The 26,768-nt window shown below is 41.6% G+C and overlaps 1 protein-coding gene across 5 annotated transcripts in view; it reads left to right on the forward strand.

Annotated features, from left to right (window-relative positions):
- Positions 1 to 26,768, forward strand: part of IKZF3 (IKAROS family zinc finger 3) — a 119,313-nt gene that overhangs the window by 64,595 nt on the left and 27,950 nt on the right. For 4 of the 5 annotated variants that reach the window (XM_008271418.5, XM_089318048.1, XM_089318049.1 and 1 more), the window contains exons 4-6: positions 21,879 to 22,139; positions 22,979 to 23,146; positions 25,370 to 25,486. In XM_008271418.5, the coding sequence (XP_008269640.1) occupies positions 21,879 to 22,139; positions 22,979 to 23,146; positions 25,370 to 25,486 (546 nt within the window). Of the gene's footprint in view, positions 1 to 21,306; positions 21,530 to 21,878; positions 22,140 to 22,978; positions 23,147 to 25,369; positions 25,487 to 26,768 lie in introns of those variants that run through there. The other variant, XM_089318047.1, reaches the window with a different exon arrangement.

A 26,768-nucleotide genomic window follows, 5' to 3' on the forward strand; every position in this document is an offset into this window, starting at 1 on the left:
TCTGCTGTGGCCCGTGAGTGCAGTGGAGGATGGCCCAAGTACTTGGGCCCTGCACCCCATGGGAGACCAGGATAAGTACCTGGCTCCTGCCATCGGATGAGCACGGTGCACTGGCCGCAGCGCGCCGGCCGCGGCGGCCATTGGAGGGTGAACCAACGGCAAAAGGAAGACCTTTCTCTCTGTCTCTCTCTCTCACTGTCCACTCTGCCTGTAAAAAAAAAAAAAAAAAAAAAAAGAAAGAAAAAAGAAAACTTGCTGAAAATAAAATTCTTCTCCCCTTAGGAGATATAACTTCCATATTCACTACCTTTCCACACCCTAGCCTTTGTCCCTTTTGAGATGTACAGCTTTTTTGTTAAGAAGTACAAACTACTTTGATGCTTCTTAAAAGAGGAAAAAGAAACAAGCCACATTTGTGGTTTATGGATGTTAATTACTGCTGCAGTTAGATGTGTGAAGGAGGGTGGCTGGAGCAAGCTGGGAGAGACCAAGTCAGCCTTGCCTTGGTGCTCACTGAGGTTCCAGCGGCACTGTTCAGCACACGCAACTATATGCTTCAAAAGGAAGTGCCGTTTTTTATCAAAATATTACATCTCTCAAGCCCAGATCGAGACCTGTGGCTCATGGGATGCAGGGTTATCTTACAAAATCAGCAGTGTTTCGCTGCAGAAGTTCACTCACAGGGGATTTCTGTGAGTGTTTGCCATGCGCAGATCTTTACAGCTTCTCTGTGTCAAACTGGTAAATTCTGTTGGTGATAAAACCAAGACATGTCTCCTTGAATCTTTAACAAAAACATCTCTGAGTTTTTTTTTTTTTTTAAACCAATCTGTGTAGCACAGTGAACTAAAAGGAATGTATAGGAAGGTATTTGGAATCTACAGAAAAAAGGACAATTGTTATGACCAATAAGAAAATGGGTCTGCCTGCTGTCCTTAGTGGATCTTTGGAGAGTTTTCCCTCCTTTCTTGTGCATTTCTTTAACTATGAAGCAGTGGTGTCAGTGTCTTCCTCCAGTTAGATTAGCAGAAACACCCATATGTGCATGCTCTCATAGCCAAGTGAGTTCTGCTGCTCAAAGTATGGCACTGGCTATGGTGACTTGGGCTGTTGTGTAGTCTGTGCAAATTGTTGACCACATGAAGCCACCCTGCTGAGGGAAAGATCAGAAGTCCCGGTGATGTGCCAGAACCAGCCAATATAGCCAGTTATATTTTCAGGAATTTTTTGAGTGGCTGACTTAGTAGTATCCACTTCAAGTGGTAGCTTGAAATTGGCCATGGTAGAGTAGCTAAACCACTGAAATTAACAAATGCTACGCATAGCATTGGTTATTAAGCATTTACTAGCACACCACTGAACTGAGGACTGAACAGTTTATAATTTGTAGTTTGCTGGCCCATATAGTGGGCTTTTTTTGGAAAGGGGGGGATGGAATTTGTGCTAAGGAGAAAAGTGTTGCAGATGAGAAAAGCATAGTAGATAAGATCCATAAATTTTAAATTATAAAATATGGGGATCGTACTGTTGTTAAGTTAATAAAATATGGTAGTTTTTCTGTATATACAGTTAACAAAGAGCACAAAGTAACAACAGTGAGGTTTAGACTGGACAAAATTGACTGGATGTATTATACTTTAAAAATCCAAAGACAGTTATTTCCTATCCACTCTCCACTCTGATAAACTAAAAACTTTAAGTTACTCTTTTTTTAATATTTATTTATTTATTTGAAAGGCAGAGTTACATAGAGACAGAGAAAGAGAGGTTTTCTATCCACTGGTTCACTCCCCAGATCGCCACAATGGCTGGAGCTGCACCAGTCCAAAGCCAGGAACCTGGAGTTCTTTCAGGTCTCCCACGGGGGTCCATGGGCCCAAGGACTTGGACCATCTTCTACTGCTTTCCCAGGCCATAGCAGAGAACTGGATCAGAAGTGGAGCAGCCAGGACTTGAACCGGTGCCCATATGGGTTGCCGGCACTGCAGGTGGTGGCTTTACCCACCACAGTGCCACAGCACTGGCACCATTTAGGTTACTCTTATCTGAGAAAGGGTAAGGGGAGATAGCTGGAGATAGTCACCAATCCTATTATAACCAGATATGTACATACTGTGTAGAGGCAGAATCTTACTATACTTTGTTGTATTCCAGAAGCTTGGCAAGGACAGTTTATTTTTTAGCTGTATTCTTCTTTTATGCCAGAAATTCTGGGCATATAGTAAATGCTCAGTATTTATCCATTTTCCTTTCTGCCATTCTATCCAACCATCCATTCATCTATTCATCCCCTACCTTGCTCATAAGTAATCCCTGAATAACCATCGCTTGAATGCTGAAGAGCAGCATGTGAGTACATTTTGGCCATAGGTTCTTTTTTAGTTGTGTTCTTCAAATACTGGTAAGACTTTCCAAGGATTGCACGGATGTGAACAATCTTAAGAGAAGCACTTTCCACGTCCTCAGCGTCAGTCTGTGTTCTTCCTGAAACGTCTGCCACAAGAGGCTGTTGCTGCTGAGCTTCTTGTTGCTCTCCCCCCCTTTCACAGTGATCGCTCGGACGGTATCAAAGACAGACACATCTTTCATCCAGCTAAAAGGTAGATGTGAAATAAAGAGTAATTTAGATAATTGCTTTAACAGAACTTTTATAAATAATTTCCCCTCCATCCTTCTCATTAAGAGATGCATTTCCAATAAATTTTACTTATTTGATAATTATTGATAAAGAATTATAATGTACTTTTTTCATTTTTGAAATTTACCTGAGAGGCAGAGAGAGAATGTAAATCAGTTTCCATCTTTAGGTTCATTCCCCAAATGCCTGCAACTGCTGGGTCTTTCCCAGGGCTAGAGCTGGGAGCTGGAAACACAATCCAGGTCTTCAGCATGAGCAGTAAGAACCCAACTACTTGAGCCATCACCGCTGCCTCCCAGGGTCTGCATTAGCTGGAACCTGGAGTGATGAGTGGGAACCATGAATCAGATCTAGGCACTCCAATGTGGGACATATCTATCTCAGCCGTTAGACCAAATTCCCACCCCTGCTATGTTTTTTAATTGTTTGCTAATCATTGAAATGATAATTCAAGACAGAAGAAATTTTTTTGACACACAGTAGCAAAAGACAAGAGAAGCAAAAGATTCAAGCATGTAAGAGCAGCATGTTGGGGTAAAATCTATGGGGAAAGTGAAATGGAAATGGAAATTTAAGGAGAAAATTTCTGATTTTTAAGAGCTAATTTATTATTATTATTTTTTATTTGACAGGTAGAGTTATAGAGAATGAGAGAGAGAGACAGAGAAAAGTCTTCCTTCCATTGGTTCACCCCCCAAATGACCGCTACAGCTGGCACGATCCAAATCCAGGAGCCAGGTACTTCCTCCTGGTCTCCCGTGCGGGTGCAGGGAACCAAGGACTTGGACCATCCACCACTGCTATCCCAGGCCACAGCAGAGAACTGGACTGAAAGAGGAGCAACCGGGACTAGCACCCAGCACCCATATAGGATGCCGGCATAGCAGGTAAAGCCACTTTCTGGAGTGCTGGCATCCCATATGGGCTCTGGTTCAAGTCCCAGCTGCTCCACTTCCATTCCAACTCTCTGCTATGGCCTGGGAAAGCAGCAGAAGATGGCTCAAGTCCCTGACCTCCTACACCTATGTGAGAGACCCGGAAGAAGCTCCTGGCTCCTGGCTTTGGACTGGCTCAGCCTCGGCCGTTGTGGCCATTTGGGGAGTGAACCAACAGATGGAAGACCTCTCTCTCTCTCTCTCTCTCTCTCTCTCTCTCTGCCTCTGCCTCTCTGTAACTCTGCCTTTCAGATAAATTAAAAAAACTTTTTAAAAACAATAATAATATTTACTAATTATGAGAAGTCAGGAAATGTGCATAACTCCTTTTCTTTTCTACTGTCCTGAAACCAATCCAAGGGATATGTGTGTGTGTGTGTGTGTGTGTGTGTGTGGTGTGTGTGTGTGTGGAGAGAGAGGGAGAGACAGAGACAGAGACAGAGACAGAGAACTCTCATCTACTGGTCTACTCCCCAAGTATCCAGAGTAGCCTGACTTGCACAAGGGACAGAGCCAGGAGCTAGGAAAGCAATCCATGTCTCCCTGTGGGAGGAGACACCAAATTACTTGAGCTATCACTGCTGCCTCCCAAGATCTGCATTGGCAAGAAGCTTGAGGGGACTTGAACTCGGGTATCCAATGTCTTAACCACTTGTCTTTTTTTTTTGCTTTCAAACTTTTATTTAATGAATATAAATTTCCAAAGTACAGCTTATGGATTACAATGGCTTCCCCCCCATAACGTCCCTCCCACCCACAACCCTCCCCTTTCCCACTCCCTCTCCCCTTCCATTCACATCAAGATTCATTTTCGATTCTCTTTATATACAGAAGATCAGTTTAGCATACATTAAGTAAAGATTTCAATAGTTTGCTCCCACACAGAAACATAAAGTGAAAAATACTGTTTGAGTACTAGTTATAGCATTAAATCTCAATGTACAGCACACCAAGGACAAAGATCCTACATGAGGAGTAAGTGCACAGTGACTCCTGTTGTTGACTTAACAAATTGACACTCTTGTTTATGGCCTCAGTAATCACCCTAGGCTCTTGTCATGAGCTGCCAAGGCTATGGAAGCCCCCTGAGTTCACTGACTCTGATCATATTTAGACAAGGCCATGGTCAAAGTGGAAGTTCTCTCTTAACCACTTGTCTTAATCACTGGGTTAACTCCCCACTCCCAACAGTCTTTTAATTTTTTTCCTTGCTGACTCAAAGGCCTTTCCTTTTTCTTAATTTTGGTGGGGAAAATTATAGATGCTTCATCCATTGAAAATGCTGAATGGAAATTTGGAAAGAATAGATATCATCTGCCCTTGACAGTTCTGCTATGTGATTTCTTACAGCATCCAATCAACATGTAGCAATAGGCTGACATAGTGTTCCAGCTTAGAATTAGGAAAATGGAGTGTGTGTTGTGGCACAGCTGGTTAAGCTGCTGCTTAACCATATCAGAGTGCCAGTTTGAGTCCCAGTAACCCCAATTTTGATTCAACTTCCTGCTAATGTGTCCTGAGAGGCAACATATAATGGCTCCAGTGCTTGGGCCCCCTGCCACCTACATGGGAGACCCTCATGGAGTCTGGAACTCCTGGCTTCAGCCTGGCCCCACTCTGGCTGTTGTAGGCATTTGTGGAGTGAACCAGCGGTTGGAAGATCTCTTTCTCTGTGTCTGTCTCTCTTTTGTTCTTGCTCTGTCACTCTGCCTCTCAAATAAATTTTTAAAAATAGGAAAATGATATTTGGAAGTGATTAACAACACAGTTTTAAAGCTTTGGATATTTAAGGTATCACACACTCACAGCAGATATCTGAGCCAGGCCTGAAGGAGAACCCTGGTAATCCAGCCCTTGGTGTATAACCTTCAAACACCAATAAACAAGATTATCTGGATTTAACATGTGACCTTTCTCATTTCAACTGGTAGGTCCAGATGTTTTCTCATTTAGCTGCCTGGTTAAAATCTGCAGTTGGATCTAGATTTGAGGTTGCAGGAATGCCAGTCTTGAAAACTACACTTTGCAGTGGATGACGCTGTCTAAACAATAACATATGGGGACCCATGGTTTAATAATTAAAAATAATGTGTGACCTTACCCTTAATAGATTTGTTAATTATGTCAACTGAAAAAAGTGAAAATGGGATCATGATAGATATTTCACTATATTCATCAGTCTGGCGGCATTAAAGACATTGACAAGATTTGTTAGAACCAGGCCTTTCTGCACCTGCGTCTACAGGAGCAGAAATCCCAGCCATGCCTTTCTTATCCTTCGTTACCCCTCTAGGAAGTTTATTGCAGCCCCAGAGAAAACAGAAAAGGCTTTTTATTAACTTTCATCAGTCCAGGCTTGTGGCCATACTTCCCATCCCCCAAAATTTGGAGACAGCTTAGTTGTCCTTTATTACCTCTCTTCATTACTTGAAACTCAGAACTATCTCTGGCATTTTTACATGACCTGTCCCTTACTCACTATCAGCTTGACTTTCCAGTTCTAGTCCTTCAGGTTGTATGAGTTCTCTGAGATGGTGTATATATATATATATATATATATATATATTTTTTTTTTTTTTTGTCTTATGAGAGCTAAGCTCTCACATCCCTGAGTGAGCCTTCAGAGGATTTCTTAGTGTACATTTATGTCGCTGCCATCTTATACGTCAGAGGTAGCTGACTAGTTTATACTCATAGCCTAAAGCAAACTAAATTATTACGAGAATAGAAAATGAGATAGTACAGTCCCTAAAAGCACAAAATATGGCAGAGAAGCACGAGGGAAGGAGGGATACTAGAAGTCACTGTCCTGTATGACCTAATTGCAGAAGTGACACCTTCCATCCCTTTTGCTGTGTTCTGTTAATAAGAAGCAAGTCAGTCCCCTGGGCCTATTAAATATTCAAGGAGAGTTTACACAGAGATTTGAATCCTTGGATACAGAGATCATTGGGGGCTGTTTTAGAAAGCTGCCTACCAGAGCGCCAAACTGTTTCCCAGATGACTGCACCACTCTACATTCCTACCAGCAGCAGTGCAGGAGGGTTCCATGTTCTTCACATTCTTGCCAAAACTTGTCTTTTTGATAATAGCTGGTCTGGCAGTGTGAAATAATATCTCATTGTGGATTTAACTTGCATTTCTCCAGTGACTGATGCTGTGAAGTATCTTTTCATTGGCCTATTGGCTGTTTGTATAGTTTCTTTGGTTAAATAAATCTATTCAAATCGTTTGTGCATTAAAATTTTTAATTTATTATTTATTTTCACTTTTTATTTGAGAAGTAGAGAGAGACACAGAAAATCTTCCTTCCATTTACTCACTCCTTAAATGCCCACAACAGCTGGGACTGGGCCAGGCCAAAGCCAGGAGACCTAAACACAATTTGGGTTTCTTGTGTGGGTATCAGAGACCCACATACTTGAACCATCATCTGGTGCTTCCCAAGGCACACATTAGTAGAAAGATAGACTTGGAAACAGAGCCAAGACTCAAACCCAGGGGACTCTGATATGGGATATGGGCATCCCAAGTGGCATCTAAATCACAGCACCAAATATCTTCCCCTTTTATGCATTTTTAAAAATTACCTTCTGGGACCAGCACTGTGGCACAGCGGGTAAAGCCCTGGCCTGAAGCGCTGGCATTCTATATGGGCACCTGTTCTAGTCCTGGCTGCTCCTCTTCCGATCCAGCTTTCTGCTATGGCCTGGAAAAGCAGTGGAAGATGCACAAGTCCTTGGGCCCCTGCACCCATGTGAGGATCCAGGAAGAAGATCCTGGCTCCTGGCTGCAGATCAGTGCAGCTCTGGCCGTTGCGGCCATCTGGGGAGTGAACCAGCGGATGGAAGACCTCTCTCTCTGTCTCTACCTCTCTCTGTAACTCTGTCTTTCAAATAAAGTAAATCTTTTTTTAAAACAATTGCCTTCTTATTTAGTTGTAAGATATTTTCATTTACTAATTATGCTTTTGATGTCATTTCTATAAAATCTTTGCTTAGCTCAAGGTCACAAACATATTTTGCATCAAGTACTATACTAGCTAGGCCTTTAGACAGGTTATTTTGCTTAACTTCATTACTATAACAACACTGTTAGGTATAGATATCATCACTGCATAAATGAGAAAATTCACACAAGTCAAGGGACTAGCTGAGGTCACATAGCTAGTTGGTACAATTTGAACCTAGGTTCTGTGTTACTCCAAAACCCATGTTCTATTATCAGAGATCTTTTTAAAAAGACATTCCAGGGGCCAGCACTGTGGCTCACTTGGTTGATCCTCCACCTGCAGCGCCAGCATCCTATATGGGCACCGGGTTCTTGTCCTGGTTGTTCCTCTTCCAGTCCAGCTCTCTGCTGTGGCCCGGGAGGGCAGTGGAGGATGGCCCAAGTGCTTGGGCCCCTGCACCCACATGGGAGACCAGAAGGAAGCACCTGGCTCCTGGCTTCGGATCAGCGTAGCGGCCGTTTGAGGGGTGAACCAATGGAAGGAAGACCTTTCTCTCTCTCTCTCTTACTGTCTAACTCTATCTGTCAAATAAAAAAAAAAGGCATTCAAATCTATTTTCAATAGGAAAAATAAGAGTTAAATACCATATCCCCTTCCCTGTAGTTATGAGCACCCACTTTGTATTCTGTGACTACTACTGGTAGAAACCTCTACTTGTAACCATTAGACATTGTCACATGAAGTAAAGGTGAACATGTGCTCTGGTTTATTGGCTAGATTCCATTCTAGTTTGTTCTGCCCGACAAGATTCCCTCCACAGCTTCTGGAAGAGCTAGGATGCATCTTTGCCTGCAGCCTTGAAGTGTGTTACTGGGCATCTGTTAAACAGTTGTTATACTTCACCCCCAAGAATGAGCATGTTCCAGTGACAAGATAGCTTCTTCCCTTGGGTGCTGTTAATGTTGTACAGTCACCTGGAGGAGTCAGTGCTGAGTTTCTTCTATATATCTTGGTGCTCTAATTCCATTATTTGAAAACAGGAAAGGGAGGATGGGAGGAACCAAAAAGAAATAAAAGTCCAAATATTATGTTACAGATGGTGAATGTTAAATTATTTTTACATATTGTATTTTAATGTTAAAAAGAGCAAGAATATTCTAATTTTTAATCAGAGATTTATTTATTTATTTGAAAGTCAGAGGTAGGGAAAGAGAGAGAGAGAGAGAGAGATCTTATAGCTGCAACAGCAGGGCTGGACCAGGCTGAAGCCAGGAGCCAGGAGTTTCATCCAGGTCTTCCATGTTGGTGCAGGGCCCAAATACTTGGGCCATCTTCTGCTGCTTTTCCCAGGCCATTAGCAGAAGGCTAGATTGGAAGTGGAGCAGCTGGGACATGAATCAGCACCCATATGGGATGCTGGCAATGCAGGTGGCAGCTTTACCTGCTTTGCCACACGCTGGCCCCAAGAATCTTCTAATTCTTAATTCTTAACACTCATCTCCCTGTTCTCCAAGAATCCTGTATACCCTTTGGATCCGATTGATATATAGTGTCTTAAACTAGAAGTACAATTTATTGTTTCCCTTGACTCTGGGCTAATGTGCTCACTTTAGGCAAAATTGCAATCTGTGCAATTTTTAAAAACATTAACCCTAATTTTGTACTTGAAGCAAAGAATAGAGTAATTACTCACTCTTTCCTTTCTTCACACTTTCCTTGCTTCTGTTTGGTAAGAAGTCACTGGGCTCTGTACCAGGCATATTGCTAACTCCTGAGGGTATCAACAGATTGATATACAGACATTGATATCAAGAAGCAACCGTGAAGAAGGGTAAACAGAGCATATTCTAAGAGGAGTAGATTTGGAAAGGCAGAAGAAAGGAGAAAGGTAATGAGCTAAACTTGCTGAATGTAAAACAAGTGTAGGAAACCCAGGAAGTGATTGGAAGTATATGTCTGCAGCTCAGCATGGAGGTGTACTGGATGTGTAGATATGAGAATCAACAGCAATAAAAAATTAGATTATAAGGCAGGCAGGTAACACACCACTTGGGATGCCCACATCCCATATTTGGGTACCTGGGCTCAGTTTCTACACTTCTGACCCAGCTTTCTGCTAATGCACACCCTGGAAGGCAGCCAATTATGGCTCAGTACTTGAATCCCTGTCACCTGGTGGGAAACCTGGATGGAGTTCTGGGCTCCTGGTTTTGGCCTGGCCCAAGCGTGGCTGTTGTAGGCATTTGGGGAGTAAACCAGCAGACAGAAGATCTCTCTCTGCCTTTCAGATAAAATTAAAATACATAAATAAATTTTTAAATTACATCAGGAGAGTATGTAAAATGAAAAGACAAAGAAACAGGCCCCCTGGAAATCAATCATATCTAAGAGACAGAAAATAGAAGAAACAGAGAAAATAAATAACTGAGATAGGAATGGAATGAGCAAAAGAAAGAGGTTTCAGGATGTCAAAGGTAGAGGAAAAATCAGACTAGAGTGATTAGAAAAAGTCAACTGGAGAATTGATTACTTCTGTGGGATTTATGCCCTGTTTTGATGTGTTATGAGGAGAAACTCTGTATACTACCAGCTGAGCAACTGTTAATCCAAACTCCAAATTCTCCAAAATCCCAAACTTTTTTTAAAAAGATTTATTTATTTGTTTATTTATTTGAGAAGTAGAGTTACAGAGAGAGAGAGAGATAAAAACAGAGAGAAAGGTCTTCCATCCACTCCCCAAACAACCGCAATAGCTGGAGCTGAGCCGATCCAAAGCTGGGAGCCAGGAGCTTATTCCGGGTCTCCCACATGGGTGCAGGGGCCCAAGTACTTGGGCCATCTACTGCTTTCCCAGGCCATAGCAGAGAGCTGGATTGGAAGGGGAGCAGCCAGGACTTGAACTTGTGCCCATCTGGGATGATGGCACCACAGGTGGTGGCTTTATCTGCTACACCATAGCGCTGGCCCCCAAAACTTTTTGATCTGACATGATACCATGAGTGGAAAATTCCACACCTGACCTCATGTGGTAAGTCTCATTTAAAATGCAATACACTAAAAATATTGTATAATAGGGTGAGAATTTGACACAGCAGTTAAGTCACTGCTTGGGACACCCACATTCTATATGGGAGTGCTTGCCTTCAAGTCCTGGCTCTGCAACTGATTCCAGCTCTCTGCCAGTTTACACCCTGGGAGGCAGCAGGTTATGCAGTGACTAGGTCTCTGCCACCTACATGGGTTGAATCCCTGGCTCCTGCCTTCAGCCTGACCTACCCCTGTCTGTTGCAAGCATTTAGGGAGTGAACCAGCAGATCAATCAATATCTGTCTGTCTGTCTGTCTATCTATCTATCTTTGTGTCTCTGTCTCTGCCTTTCAGATAAATAAAATGCATTGTACAAAATGGAAGATCTGTGTGCGTGTGTCTGTGTGTGTGTGTGTGTCTTCCTCTCTTTGTAACTCTGCCTCTCAAATAAATAATCTTTTTTAAAAAAAACTAAAAAAAAAGTTTACTAAATTTAAAAAATGGACATTTAGAGGCTGGTGCTGTGACACAGTGGATTAAGCTGCTGCCTGCAGCGCTGGCATCCCATATGGGTGTAGGTTTGAATCCTGGCTGCTCCACTTCTGATCCAGCTCCCTGCTAATGTGCCTGAAAAGCAGTGGAGAGGGGCCGGCGCTGTGGCGCAGTGGGTAAAGCCCTGGCCTGAAGCGCTGGCATCCCATATGGGCATCGGTTCTAGTCCCGGCTGCTCCTCTTCCGATCCAGCTCTCTGCTATGGCCTGGGAAAGCAGTGGAAGATGGCCCAAGTCCTTAGGCTCCTGTACCCATGTGGGAGACCCGGAAGAAGCTCCTGGCTCCTGGCTTCGGACTGGCGCAGCTCTGGCCGTTGCGGCCAATTGGGGAGTGAACCACTGGATGGAAGACCTCTCTTTCTCTCTCTCTCTCTCTCTCTCTCTCTCTGCCTCTCCTCTCTCTGTGTAACTCTGACTTTCAAATAAATAAATAAATCTTTAAAAAAAAAAAAAAAAGGAGTGGAGGATGCCCCAAGTGTTTGGGCCCCTGCACCCATGTGGAAGACCCTAATGAAACTCCTGGTTCCTGGCTTTGGCCTGGTTATTTGGGGAGAAGAACCAGCAGATGAAAGATTTCTCTCTCTCTCTTTCTGCCTCTTCCTTTCTCTGTAACTCTGCCTTTCAAATAAATAAATAAATTTATTTGGTTGCTAGCACTGTGGTGTGGTGGGTAAAATTGATGCCTGTGATGCTGGCATCCCATCTGGGCATTGATTGGAGTCCCAGCCGCTCTACTTCCCATCCAGCTCTCTGCTAGTGCACCTGGGAAAGCAATAGAACATGGCCCAAGTCCTTGGGCTCTTGCACCCACGTGGGAGACTCAGATGAAATTCTTAGCTCCTGACTTCGATCTGGCAGAGTCCTAGCCAATGCAGTCATCTAGGGAATGAACAAGCAGATTTAAGGTTTTTCTCTCTGTGTCTCCTTCTTGCTAACTCTGCCTTTCAAATAAATAAAATAAATATTTTTTTAAAAAAAGACGCTTAAAAATTACTGGATCTCCATCGTTTTAAAATTGAAAAGAAATAAAAAGCACTATGGATTCTTGTAAATCAATGCTAGAAATTTAGTTTCCATTGAAACTTTCTAATTTTACTGGTTTGCAGATACTGAAACTTCTCTTTGTTTTCATGTTTTTCACTATTATTACTGTATACACAAATGTATAAATTAGAATCTGAAATGACCCCTCATTTCAGTGTTCTTGTCCCTAATATAAAGAGGCCATTATGGGAAAGATGTACAGACATTAATTTTATAAGGAAAACTGTTCTAGTTCATCTGTGCTAGATTGTATGATAGCAACTAACTCTGTAGACTAAATACCTACAATACATATATCTCCCAATTGCTCTTTAGTGCTTCAAGCTTCTAAATCCTATTAACAGCTGTCAAAACCTGGTAAACTATTTAGATGCTTTCACAATTTGTTTAATTGGATAGTTGGAAAATGGCATGCTAAAAAAGCCCACCACTCCCCCCTTTCTTTTAGCCTGGCTGAACATCTGTAGCATTAGGGCCTCATTATCTCTGAATTGGCATAGCAAATCAGTGGCATCATTAAAATGCCACATTAAGATGATTAAGCTTCTTTGTTATCCGGTTGACTTTTGCATGTGCTGAGGATTTCACGGTTATGACCCCCGATCCTTGTAAAACATTTAAACAACATCACCCTTTTGTGTTTTACCTAACAGCCTCTATCTCGTTTTGTCTCTTCTCAAAATATCCCTGGCAAACTCAGGCTATTACTTCAAACTTGGTCCTTCTTGGAGTTAGATTCTGGGTTTTGCATAGTTCAGGGTGGAAATTCAGAACCTTTTTTTTACTGTGGGAAATTCCTAGTAAGAACCTGCTGTTCAAGGCACCCAAGTTGCCTGTTCTTTTTGCCATCTTTGCTAGGTTCTTCTCACCAACTGAGCATTTTGTGTGCCTGTAAAAACAAACTGAGGCACAGTTGGCTGAGACTGCTATTGCCCCTGAAGGATTTAGATGTTGGATCCTTTCCAGGACCCATTGTTTTCGCAGTGTCTCAGGTGAAACCAAAAAATGTCTACTCTGGAGTGCAAGCCTTTCATGTGATAACCATCACCCCAGGAAATGAAACCATGTGCATCAGCCCCAGTGAGCCAAACCTTTGTTCTCTTCAGCCTGCAAAATTCTCTGGGGTGTGTGTGTTAGTCCGTGTCATCTTCCTAAGAGACCTCCAGAACATAGGCAAAGATGGGAACAATTACACCCTAGAGCAGATCCTTTAGAAAGAAGTTTAGTTTAATCTGATTTCCTATGGGTTAGATTCAATTTAGACATCTTTTCTCCCCCTCTGGGAATGTATAGCAATTACCTTTATCAGCAATTTGTGGTTTGGTATGTTCTTTTCTCTACAAGTTCAATTATAAAAATTTACTCAGGAAGTCTTTAACATTATTTTATTATGAAATAGATCATACATACAAAAAGGCAAATATAATTACATGCATAATTTAAAGAATAACAAAACAAGCATCTCTAGATCTACCACTGAATTAAGAAATAAAATTTTGCTAATGCCTGTGTAAACTTGAATAGTCTTTAAAGAATCAATTTAGGTTGCGTGTCTAAGAAACTTGATATGTATTATAAGAGTAGAGTTTACAAAACCAGAATGAGAGATTATTCACATTACAAAAAGCTTATTTGCTTTACAAAAGGCTTCGGGATACTATAAGGCAGTTCCTCAAGTACTTGGATATTCAGATATCTGTTGCCAGATCTTTAGGATTTTCTGCTTTTATTAAAAAGTTCAGGTATTGCCATTCACTGATAACTGCAAATCAGTGAAAAATGAAGTTAAACATCTCTGAGTCTGTAATATAAATCAGTAGAACAATGTTGTTGGTTTCACATGGAACATTTAAATTCATTGAATGAATGATTGGGTTTATTTATTTAATTTCATCTACTTGAAAGACAAAGTGACAAAGATTTAAAAAAAAAAGATTTATTTATTTGAAAGAGGAAGAGGGAGGAGAGAGAGAGAGAAGAGAGAAGAGGAAGAGAGTAGAGAGGGGGGGAGAGAGAGAGAGAGAGAGGGAGAGAGGGAGAGAGAATGAGAATCGTGCATCTACTGGTTTACTCCCCAAATGCCCAAAATAGCCAGGGCTGGGCCATGTCAAAGCCAGAAGCCTGGAACTCCATCTGGGTCTCCCACATGGGTGGCAGGGACTCAAGCACTTTAGTCGTCATCTTCTGCCTCCCATGGTGCATTAACTGGAAGGTAGATCAGAAGAGGAGGAGCCGGGATAGAACCAGCACTCCATTATGGGATGTGTGTATCCCAAGCAACAACTTAACTCTTCTGCACTAGAATGCCCTCCCCCCGCCCTTTTTTTAAAAGAATTCTTGACCATCATTAGGCCATACTCACGTTTTGGTTTTTATTGTTATTTTGTTGTTGTTTAAGAAAAGAATCAGCTCCCATTGTCTGGTTCACTCTCTAAATGCTCACAATAGTTGGGGTTGAGCCAGGTAAAGCCAAGACTCAGGAACTCAATCCAGGTATCCCGTGTGGGAGACAGGACTCAACTACATGAGCCATCATCTGCTGCTTTTCAGGTTGCATGCTAGCTGGATGCTGGAATTGGGAGCATAGCTGGAACTTGAACCTAGACCCTCTGATATGTGATTGTGGATTCCAGCTGGTGTCTTAACTACTAGGCCAAATCCCTACCCCACATTATGAATGTATCAACTATAAAAAGATAAATTTTTCAAGATTAATTACATTGTATTAAATATAAAGCAAAATGATATAGGTGTAAGATCAAAGAAACTGAAGAAATTTTTGCTAGTTAACGGTATCAAGGAAGACTGAATGGAAGAAGTTCAAGTAGAATATTGATATAGTGGGAGGGTATTCTAGGTGTGGGAAAAGCTTTGAAGAATCATGGTTAGTCAGATTACTGAAAGTTCAATAGGCATAAGAATCTTTGAGAATCTTGTTTAAATGCAAATTCTGATCCAGTATGTCTGGAGTGAGGCCTGAGCATCTGCATTTCTAACAACCTCCCAGAATATGCTGGAACTGCTGAGCCAAGGACCTCGCTTGGAGAAACAAGGTTCTGCTACATATGAAAAGACAATTCAAAATGACTGAGAAATGGAGTAGGCACTTGGCACAGCAATTGGAATACCCACATCCATTCTCAGAGTGCCTCAGTTTGAGTCCCAGCTCTGCTTCCAATTCCATCTTCCTGTTAATGGACACTCTGGGAAACAGCAGGTGATGGCTCAAATAATTGAGTTCTGACCACCCACCTGGAAGACCCTGGTTTTGGCCTGGACCAGCTGTAGCTGTTGTGGGCATTTGGGAAGTGAACCAGCAGATGAAAATCTTTCTCTGTCTGTCTCTCTTGCTGTTTTTCTTCCTTCAAAATAAAAGCTTTTTAAAGAAAAAAATTTTAAATAAAAAGAAATGAGATGACCAGTCAGGCTGGAGGTGGGTTCTAGACAGTGTTCTAGCCCTTGAATGCCTCACTAAAGAGTTTGGACTTTGGGACCAGCACTGTGGCATAGTGGGTAATGCTGCCGCCTGCAGTGTCAGCATCCCATATGGGCGCTAGTTCGAGTCACAGCTGTTCCACTTCCAATCTAGCTCTCTAGGATGGCTAATCTGGTGATAGGATGTAGTATAACAGAGGTCAATACACTGTGGGCCAGGTAGGATGCTAATGGAATGGTTCATTTACACAGCATATCTACTTTCTGAGGGGCACTGTGTTAAACTCTACAACTATCATTCTCAAACTCTACCGCACGTAAGATTTACCAGGAAAGCATGTTTTTCAGTGCCTATTTCCAGTCCCCCTAGATTATGATGAGAGCCCAAAATTCCTATTTTAAAACCATATATATCCTCTATTCTTACAGTTACAGGTTAAGTAGTATCATAGGAAATTCAGAATTAAACATGTACATACACACAGGTGCATGCACAAAGTATGTGTAGGTTCTGCCCTCAACTAATGTCCATGTCCAAAGGGAAGATAAGGCAAGGTTATAAGTCATGTAGAGGCAGAAGGACCAGGTTATTTTCCAGCTGGCAGAATCAGGGAAGTCTTAGTAGGGTGGAGATAGCATATTAGTTTGGATTTAAAAAATATGTGAGATTTGGACCTGTGGAAAAATCTTGTAGGCAATGGAAATAATATAAACTAAACCAAGAGTACTTAGAATTTGTTTTAGTTTGGTTAAAGTTGGAGTAATCAAAATCAATATTCCAAAGGAAGATGGGATCAGATGGCAGAAAACACTTCAGATGCTTTGTTTCTGAATTTGGACTTTATTTTCTTGGCAGTGAAAAATATTGAAGAATTTTGACAGGGCCATGGTATGACCCAAGTTAGAGTTTAAAAAGAGCCTTCTCATACAAGATGAGCCTGGAAAGTGAGAGAAGGTGGTAGGGAAAACAATGGTGAGATCATGGGAAAGTTGATAGGGTCTGAAAGTTATGATAATGGACATACAGAAAGGTGGGTGGCAAAACAAATTGGAGATTGGGTTCAAAGATAGAACCAATGAGTGGTTAACTATAGGACATAAATGAGAAAAAGGAAGGATGACTATCCAGATAGTCTGACTAATATTATAGCTAGGAAACCTTTGGAAATAAAGAACTGAAGCAGGGAAGAGAGATTATACTGCAGATACATATTTGGATATTAATCCTATAAGATGATAGTTAAAGCTTTAAAAGTGGATGAAATTGTCACCAGAGAGAGATGTAGAGATAAGAAAAAGAGAGGGTTTAAAATGAGGATATGACAGTCTTCAAAAATTAATGAATAAATAAATAAAATATTTTAAAAAAATTTATGGAAAATGAGTATTATTTAAAAAACTATGCATGGATTTTAAAAAATTTGCACCGAATAAACTTATCTTTTAAGTCCATTCTTCCATTAAATTTTTAAGCACCTTCATATTTAGGAGACAAGAGGGGGGGCTGGCGCTGTGGCCTAGCAGGTGAAGCCACCACCTGCAGTGACAGCATCCCATGTGGGCACCATTTCGAGTTTCCACTTCCCATCCAGCTCTCTGCTATGGCCTGGGAAAGCAGTACAAGATGGCCTAGGTCCTTGGGTCCCTACACCCACGTGGGAGACCTGAAAGAAGCTCCTGGCTCCTGGCTTCGGATCAGCACAGCTCCGGCCATTGTGGCCATTTAGGGAGTGAACCAATGGGTGGAAGATACCTCCCTCTCTCTCTCCCCCTTTGCGTCTCTGTAACTCTGCCTCTCAAATAAGTAAATAAATCTTAAAAAAAAAAAAGAGAGAGAGAGAAAAGAGAAAAAGGAAAGGAGGTACAGTTTCACTGAAGAAATAGGACTGTAGAAGAAATGGTGGTGAGTAGTATCAAGGACTACAGAGAAGATGGGGAGACTGGCATACAAAAAGACATTGGACTTAGGAATCAGAATTTTTTAAGAGTTAGTTATTTATTTGAAATGCAGAGTTTACAGAGAGAAGGAGAAAGAGAGAGAGAGACCTTCCATCTGTGGTTCACTCCCCAAATGGCCACAATGACCAGGGTTGGGCTAAGCCAAATCCTGGAGCCAAGAGCTTCTTCTACAAGGGTGCAAGGGGCCCAAGGACTTGGGCCATCTTGTATTGCTTTCCCAGGTGCATTAACAGGGAGCTGGATTGGAAGTGGAGCAGCCAGGACTTGAACCTGAACCCATATGGGATGCCGGCATAACAGGCAGCAGCTTTACCTGCTTCGCCACAATGCAGGTCCCAGGAATCAGGATATTATTGGTGATCTGTAAGGAAGCAGATTCAGTGAATTATAGAGGCAGAAACCAGATTACCAGCAATTTTGAGTCAGTTTTGCAGATGTAGAGGCAGTAAGCCTTGATCACCTTTTTAATAAATGTGTAGAAAGGAATGTTGCAAGAGGATAAGCTTAGGTATGATGTGATGAGATGTTAAACTAAATTGAAAAGGAAAAGGAAAAGAGGAGTTGGCAGGGCTGGCACTGTGGCGTAGTGGGCTAAGCCGCTGCGTGCGGTGCCAGAATCCCATATGAGTGCTGGTTCATATCCTGGCTGCTCCTCTTCCGATTCAGCTCTCTGCTGTGGCCTGGGAAAGCAGTGGAAGATGGCCCAAGTCTTTGGGTCCCTGCACCCAAGTGACTCCACGTGGGGGACCTGGAAGAAGTTCCAGGCTCCTGACTTCAGATGGGCTTAGCTCTGGCCAATGAGGCCATCTGGAGAGTGAACCAGCAGATGGAAGATTCCTCTCTCTTTCTGCCTCTCTCTGTGACTCCCTGTCTCTCAAATCAATCAATAAAATCATTAAAAAAAAAAAAACAAAAAAAAACAAAAAAAACTTGGTATCTAGAGAGCCTGAGGACTTAGAGTTGACAGATCTTGGAGACTGACTAATGAAGAGATTGAAAGGGAAAGGATTCTGTAGTCTTAATACTTGGAGGATGGAAGTAGGGAGACTAATAAACATAAATATGTCATAAAATAGAAGGAAGTTTGAATTCAAAGATGACAAGCTTGATAGACATGTTTGGTATTTCTTAGGGATACTAAGTAGAATGTCCCCTTCACTCTGCTCCAATAAACTTCCTCCCAAGGAATGGGAAGGATCTCTTCATTAGAATGAACTGGTATCGGGGCTGGTATTGTGGCATAGTAGTGTAGCGGGTTATATATTCCTGCAGTGACAGCATCCCATATAGGCACTGGTTCAAGTCTCAGCTGCTCCACTTCTCTCAACTTCTGATCCAGCTCCCTGGGAAAGCAGTGGAGGATGGCCCAAATTCTTGGGCCCCTGCACCCATGTGTGAGAAGCTCCTGGCTCCCTGCTTCATTGGCCTCTCTGTCTCTGTAACTCTGCCTTTCAAGTTAAATAAATAAATAAATAAAATTTGGGAAAAAAAAAAAAGAATGGACTGATGTCTTTTCCTCATTGTTTCAGTAGACTGTCTTTGGAGGCTGGGTGCTAAGCTTGATAATCTCTCAGGAGTCCTCTTTATATTTTAATTTATCCCACCATTCCTCTCTTTTTACACTCACATAATAAACTGCTGATCCCCAGTAACAATTCAGACAGGTTAGCCAGGTCATTTTTAGATAAGACTCTAAAGCAAACCAGCAACTATAGCAGAAACATTTTTGGTCCAGTCAGTCCAAGTGACTTCCCTCATCCCTGCTATGTGACTCTTACCCTTTCTTTTATGGCTCTTTGTCTCAAATACTGTCTTCTTTGCTCTACAGGCAAATCATAAAGGACTAAAGCTAAGGTTTGAGGTTGAGCCGGGTTGGTAAAGTATTGACTCCCAGAGAAGGCCTACTTAAGGCCAACATTCTGAGGAAAACAGCAGATCTTCTGTCCTCTGTTTTCAGAAATAACCTACACTTTGATCTTCACTATTATCTAATGTATACTAACCATGGAATAACCTGAGTCTGGTCAGATTCACATCTAACTAAATGAAAAGGATTCTTTTTTCTGCTGGCCCTCTCTGTCTGCCGTTGTTGGTTTTCAGTAGTCAAGTTTTTCCGTTGAGGTTCTTTTAAACGCCTACATGCAAACTGAAGAGCACTCAAGCTTTGGTGGGATAGCACCCACAGCTGGAGTGATGGAGGAAGAGAGGAGTATACAAGCCTCAGGTGCATCCTTCTCTTAAAAAATTGTTTAAAAACAAAAACCACTTAAGCAAACCAATTCCAAATGAAAGCAGGCACGACCTGTCCAGAGAAAGAAGGAAATGACCCTCATTGATAGCAATTCATGTACAACCCAGATGCACAGGATGGGGAAATTTGAAACATGTTGAATTTATCCCACAGCCCTGCATCTCTGAGTGAAAGGTTGTGAACCATGAACTGTGGTAAGAGGCAGAGGAACCGTGTTGTAGCTATGGCTCCTTTGTTGGTGGTTAGGCCCTGTCTTGCTCTGTTAAGCAAACATGGTTAATACAGATGAAAGGTAACCTTGATAGAAGTGAAAATTGAAACTTGGGTTGAAGGTAGCAAGCCAGGCACAGCTGCAGTTGTACTTCCTCCTGTGTGGCAACAGGAACAACATTTATTGATGTTTTTTGAAGGGATGTAGTTTTTTTTAAGTATCTTTTTTAAGAGTGTTTTGGTGTTAACATCTACACCACTGATAAGAGGGTGTGGAGTATAGTTGGTAATAAGCCAGTTAGATCTTATACGTGAATTATGTGAAATCAAACCTAAGTAACTGATAGCTCAGGGTCAAGTTTAGTGCCCTAATCACACCTCTGCCAGCAACTGGTTGTATAAGTTTGGATAAATCCCTGAAAACATGTCTGCTCCCAGATTTCTTGATCTGAAAAATAAGGATGAGATGATCTATAAACTCCCTTCCAGCCCTAAATCCCATTGATTTGCAAATTCCTCATGAGGAGGTCTAACTTCCTTTTCCTAAGAATCAATGTTTGAAAAAGTAATCATTTATATAACATATTTTATATATTTATACATGAAAATCCTCTTATCAGGTGAATGTTTAGGTTTATTCCTATTCAACACATAAATTTGCCCTTTTTTATGTTTTCCACTAGAAGAGTGTTATAGCTGTTTTGGAAATAATATTTGGTGAGCCAACGCTTTTTTTTTTTTTTTTTTTGACAGGCAGAGTGGACAGTGAGAGAGAGAGACAGAGAGAAAGGTCTTCCTTTGCTGTTGGTTCACCCTCCAATGGCCGCTGCGGCCGGCACACTGCGGCCAGCGCACCGCGCTGATCCAAAGGCAGGAGCCAGGTGCTTCTCCTGGTCTCCCATGGGGTGCAGGGCCTTAGGACTTGGGCCATCCTCCACTGCACTCCCGGGCCACAGCAGAGAGCTGGCCTGGAAAAGGGGCAACCGGGACAGAATCTGGCGCCCCGACCGGGACTAGAACCCGGTGTGCCGCCACCGCAAGGCGGAGGATTAGCCTATTGAGCTGCGGCACTGGCTTGAGCCAACGCTCTTGACCTATTTTCTCCTCTCCTACCCAGTCCTGCAATCCTAGGGTCTTGACTTTAGTTCTCCTTATCTTTGGTATGAATACCTTTCCCCTTGCTCAGATTGAACCTCATTTACCTGTGTCATGGAAGTAGCTCCTTAAATTATGTAAAAGAATTACTTCCCCTTTTATCTTTCTCAACACTATTTCACTAGTACTGACAGCTTCCTCTACATTCAGTGTTGTGTTTTTATCTGTTCCAAGAAGAGACAGGGAGATGAGACATGGCTTAGTAGTTCATATACATGCAAGAGGAAAAGGCTAAAGAATCAGAAGAATCATGTTGACTCTTCAGTTCTCAATCTTACTGGCTTAAAGTAGATCCATCTGAAGGATTGAAACAGTAATTTTCTGTTTGAAACCTAAGAGCACCTTGCCTTTTGACTACAGTCAAGAAAAAAGGTACTAGATTTGAGATCCTTTCTTCTGTACTAGTACTAGAGAAGGTTGTTCAAAATATTTGTTTCATAGTTGCTTTGAGTAGTCATAGCTAAAAATCTGTTATCTCTAATTTTCTGGATAGCACAAAACATTCTCATCTATTTTCAAGTTTGTGAGTCTGTGTGTTTTTCTTTGTGATTCTAAATTCAGATATTGAGTGATCATTCTGATGTTGTTTCCTTGCCTTGTGGATATACAATTTTATGTTGGCTTCATTTGGTATTTGTCAGTTGTGAGTCTTTGCTTTTTGAGCTGGTCTGATAGCTCCACATACAGTCATTGTTCAATTCTTGCATTTTCTTCCCTGCAGATGATTCGATGAAAATGAAAGATGAATACAATGAAAGAGATGAGAGTGTTTTAAAGCCAGAGCCCATGGGAAATGTGGAAGAGCCTGAAATCCCTTACAGCTATTCAAGAGAATATAATGAATATGAAAACATTAAGTTGGAGAGACATGTTGTCTCATATGATAATAGCAGGCCAACCAGTGGGAAGATGAACTGCGATGTGTGTGGATTGTCCTGCATTAGCTTCAATGTCTTAATGGTTCATAAGCGGAGCCATACTGGTAAATACACTCCTTTTCCTTTCTTCTGTCCTGATGCAGTCACCGAGAAATGAAGTGAAAGGACTTCTGATGACTTTATTTATTTTTGCTATCACTCTGATGTATCTCTACCTGTCTGCATTGCCATATTTTTATTCCTGTTTTATCAATACATTTGGCAAACATATTGCAAATGCTTTGAATAAAAAAAAAGGCTTCAGTGAGCACAGTGTTTTTAAGTTAGCCAAATAATTTCTTTAGTTAATAATTAGGGGTTGAATGGTATTATTTGCTTCTTAGAAATTTTTCATGTATTTTTGCATAATACTTTTAATAAAAGCAGATTGTTATACCTGGTTCAACTTTGGTAGATTAAAGGATATAGCTTTTATTACTAATTTTAAAAAATTTACTTTCAGACAATAATAGGTAGTCTGTAGGAATGGGTACACACACAGTAATTCCCCCTGAGCCAAGAGAGACATCTAATATTAAGATTTTAGAAAGAAGCATTTCTGGCCCTTAACATCCTATTAAAACTTGAGTCTGTAACTCTTTTTTAGAGGAGATTATATTTTAAAAGAATGCTAAATATTATAAAAACTTAACATCTGGAAAACACTTCTAGAGCTACTCTTATTACTTGTTCTAACTGAAGACAAGATGATTCCTAAAATAGTCCTGCTAGATGGGTCCTTTTTCTCTCCATAAGTAAGACCTAACACTTATACACCTCAGAAGTCATTCTATTACGGACAGAAACTGTCTAAAAGTTGAGTTTTGCCATAGGCATCTAATCTGTGCATATGCTTCTGCACTCACCTACTGATTAGTAATCTCCTTTTTTGCTCTTTTTAAAGGTGAACGCCCATTCCAGTGTAATCAGTGTGGGGCATCTTTTACTCAAAAAGGTAACCTCCTCCGCCACATTAAACTGCACACAGGGGAAAAACCTTTTAAGTGCCACCTCTGCAACTATGCGTGCCAGAGAAGAGATGCGCTCACGGGGCATCTTAGAACACATTCTGGTAAGTGAGAGAATGAGCACCCTATGTCTGGCAACTGTGGGTTCCTCAGAGCCCAGTGTGGAAACTGGAAAGAGTTAAGGATGGAGGTTTTAATCTGTCATTCTTGCTCCGAAGGGTTACAACAGCAGAGACCTCTAGGGCTAATTACACTTCCATTAGAGCATTAATTGCTCTCCGTCTGCCTCAATGGGATGATCTCAACATCCTTGCTCCCCTGGAGAACAACACAGACAGGAAGAGCCTGCCTTATAAAAATGCCATTTAAATTTTTGTGAGGAAGTTATAGCCATCAGTATTTTCTTATGGTAAACTTTATTAAAGACGATTTTCCTAAGATGTGTACATGACATCTGAACATGTACACACACTCTCTCCATTCAATAGACCGGACAAGGGCCGGTGCTGTGGTACAGTAGGTTAATCCTCCGCCCGTGGCATCAGCATCCCATATGGGCGCCGGTTCTAGTCCCAGCGGCTCCTCTTCCAGTCCAGCTCTCTGCTGTGGCCTGGTATAGCAGTGGAAGATGGGCCCAAATGCTTGGGCCCCTGCACCTGCATGGGAGACCGGGAAGCTCCTGGCTCCTGGCTTCGGATCGGCACATCCTGCCATTGGGGCCATTTGGGGAGTGAACCAACAGAAGGAAGACCTTTCTGTCTGTCTCTCTCACTGTCTGTAACTCTACCTATCAAATAAATAAATAAAATCTTAAAAAAAAAAAAAAACCGTAAGCTGCGGATAAATCACTTTTGAGGATTAGTTTTTGGCCAGTCTGGGCTAAATTTCTTAAATCCAACTTCCCTCTTAATCAGCTTAACCTGCTTTTACTCTCTGAAAGATGAGCTGTGATAAGAATTTGTTAAAAGCTATATGTTCTCTTGATGTTTTTACTCCTTATTTTGAGCAAGCAAGAGAATAATACATTTTTTCTAACACATAGAATTTCCCTCCCAGAAAAATGAGACTGAGTTTATTTTCAAATTTGGGACCTCATGTTCTTGATGTTATCTGACAAAATTATAATTGTTTAAAAAAGGGGGGGAGGGTTGTTTTTGTATCAATCCACATCTACTGTTTTGAGTAAAACCCAGCCCAAAACTTGAAACTGATCACATTTCAAGAGACTAGGATTAAATAAGCCAGCCCCAACAAAACCCACCAAAAGTCTCTTTGCTTTCAGCTCATTTTTCAAAATAATGAACTAAGGATAGGTTTGGTTCCCTAAAATTTGAATAGGTCTCTGTGTTGCCTTTTTCAAGTGTGGAAACATCAACAACAGGCATTTTTAAAACAGATTTTAGAGGTTCCCAATTTATGCAGAAATCTAATGTATTTAGTCCTACCAAACCTGCATTTATCTTACTTTGGGATTCCGTAAGGATCTTTTAGTGCTTTAAATTCTAAATCGTATGTTTTAAACAGAGCAAGAAGAGTTAGAAAATACAAATTTTGGTCCTTAAAACTCTTACAAATTCATAGGGTATATTTAAAAAATGGGAAAGGCCAGCCTTGCACAGAGAGTTTATGTTATTACTTCAAACAATGAAGCTTTTGGGGGATGTAGGAAGACAAAGTTTGTCTGAATTGTCTGGGTGAACTTCTAAAGAAATTTTTTACTCATCTTAGAAATGTATATGAGGTCATTTTGCAATTCATCCTTAATTCTATTATTAGTTAATTAAATCAGTTTTTATTGTTTTAGCTTATGCTTTTCTATGGCCATTTGGCAAGGATGAACTCAATTCACCCAATTAGGTCAATGTTCTATAAAGGCCATCAGTGTCTGGCTGAATGGCTAACTCACACAGAACTACAGAATTCTTTCCTTACAATCAGATGGATGTCACAAAATAAGGAATCCCATCCTATTTCATTCTATACCACACTAACCTCCTTGAAAAATAAAAGAGCCTTTTATTTTTTTCAAAAAAAAAACAGGATTTTACCTGAAGCCCAAACACTATGCTAAATGGTAGTCATTAAATTCAAATTCTTTCTCTGTGACAGGATGTGATCCTTTCGGAGAACCCTGTTGGTATAATAACCAATCAGATCATAACATTATTTCAGCTTACTAAATTTAAAAGTATTGTAGATTCAAAAGTATCCAGCTACCCTGGCTTTGGTCAGTATTTCTAGTACAGTTTTCAGAGCCCCAATATACTTCCTATATGGGACCCCTGTAGCCGCTATGTCATTGAGTGCCCCTTGTGTTCTCCTTCTAGTTGAGAAACCCTACAAATGTGAGTTCTGTGGAAGGAGTTACAAGCAGAGAAGTTCTCTTGAGGAGCACAAGGAGCGATGCCGTACATTCCTTCAGAGCCCTGACCTGGGGGACACGGGTGAGTTCATGTAGCACTGGTTCCACACACATTTAGTGAGCATCTACTGTTCTTTTTTTTTTTTTTTTTTTTTTGACAGGCAGAGTGGATAGTGAGAGAGAGAGACAGAGAGAGAAAGGTCTTCCTTTGCCGTTGGTTCACCCTCCAATGGCCGCCGTGGCCAGCGCGCTGCGGCCGGCGCACCGCGCTGATCCGATGGCAGGAGCCAGGCTCCAGGTGCTTTTCCTGGTCTCCCATGGGGTGCAGGACCCAAGCACTTGGGCCATCCTCCACTGCACTCCCGGGCCACAGCAGAGAGCTGGCCTGGAAGAGGGGCAACCGGGACAGAATCCAGCGCCCCGACCGGGACTAGAACCCGGTGTGCCGGCGCCGCTAGGCGGAGGATTAGCCTAGTGAGCCGCGGCGCCAGCGAGCATCTACTGTTCTAAGGGTGTGAGATACAGGAGTAAATAAAAAGATTTTAAAAATCCTGCCCTAGTGGAATCTGTATTTTGATGAAGCCAGGCAGATTAGGGACAAAGTAGAAAAGCAAACTCTATGAGAAGGTTGGAAGGTAGTTAAGTGTTACTGAAAGAAATTAAGCAGGTATTGAGGAGTGTCAATGAACCACAGAAGGATTCCACAACATAACATTTTAACAGACTTAAAGGGATGAGGAGTGAGCCCAGCAGATAACCAAAAAACAGCAAGTACAGAGGTCCTGGGACTCAAATTTAAAGCCCTGTAGAGTCTTCAGTGGGGATGGGTGTTATGGCACAGTGGATTATGCCACCACTTACAAGGCCAACGACACATGTCAGAGTGTTGGTTCAAGTTCCTGCTGCTCTGCTTCTGATCCAGCTTCTTGCTAATGTATCTGGGAAAGCAGCAGCAGATGTCCCCAGTGTTTAGGCCCCTGCCACCTATGTGGGAGACCAAGATGGAGTTCTTGGCTCTTAGCTTCAGTCTGGCCTAAAGCTGGCTATTGTAGCCATTTGAGGAGTGAATCAGCAAATGGAAGATCTCCCTCTTGTCTACTTACATGATTTATTGTGATGTTTATATTTGTCTTTGGGGATTTCCTGTTTTGTTCATTGATTTGAATTAGATGCCTATTGGTTATTGGTTGAACTAATAGATATCTTTCCATGTATCCATTGCAGTCTTTTTCCTTTTCATTCTTTGGTTGAAACAACCTGAAACATTTCATGTCACATCTCTGCAGTTGTCCTTTGTCCTGTCCAGTCAACCATCAGCTTGGTTTTGCAGCTTGGGTTATCTGACATTTTTCTTTGGTTGCTTG

Source organism: Oryctolagus cuniculus, chromosome 17, assembly GCF_051225735.1.
Source record: "Oryctolagus cuniculus isolate XC-2025 breed Fujian yellow rabbit chromosome 17, ASM5122573v1, whole genome shotgun sequence".
In the NCBI taxonomy this organism is placed as follows: domain Eukaryota; kingdom Metazoa; phylum Chordata; class Mammalia; order Lagomorpha; family Leporidae; genus Oryctolagus; species Oryctolagus cuniculus.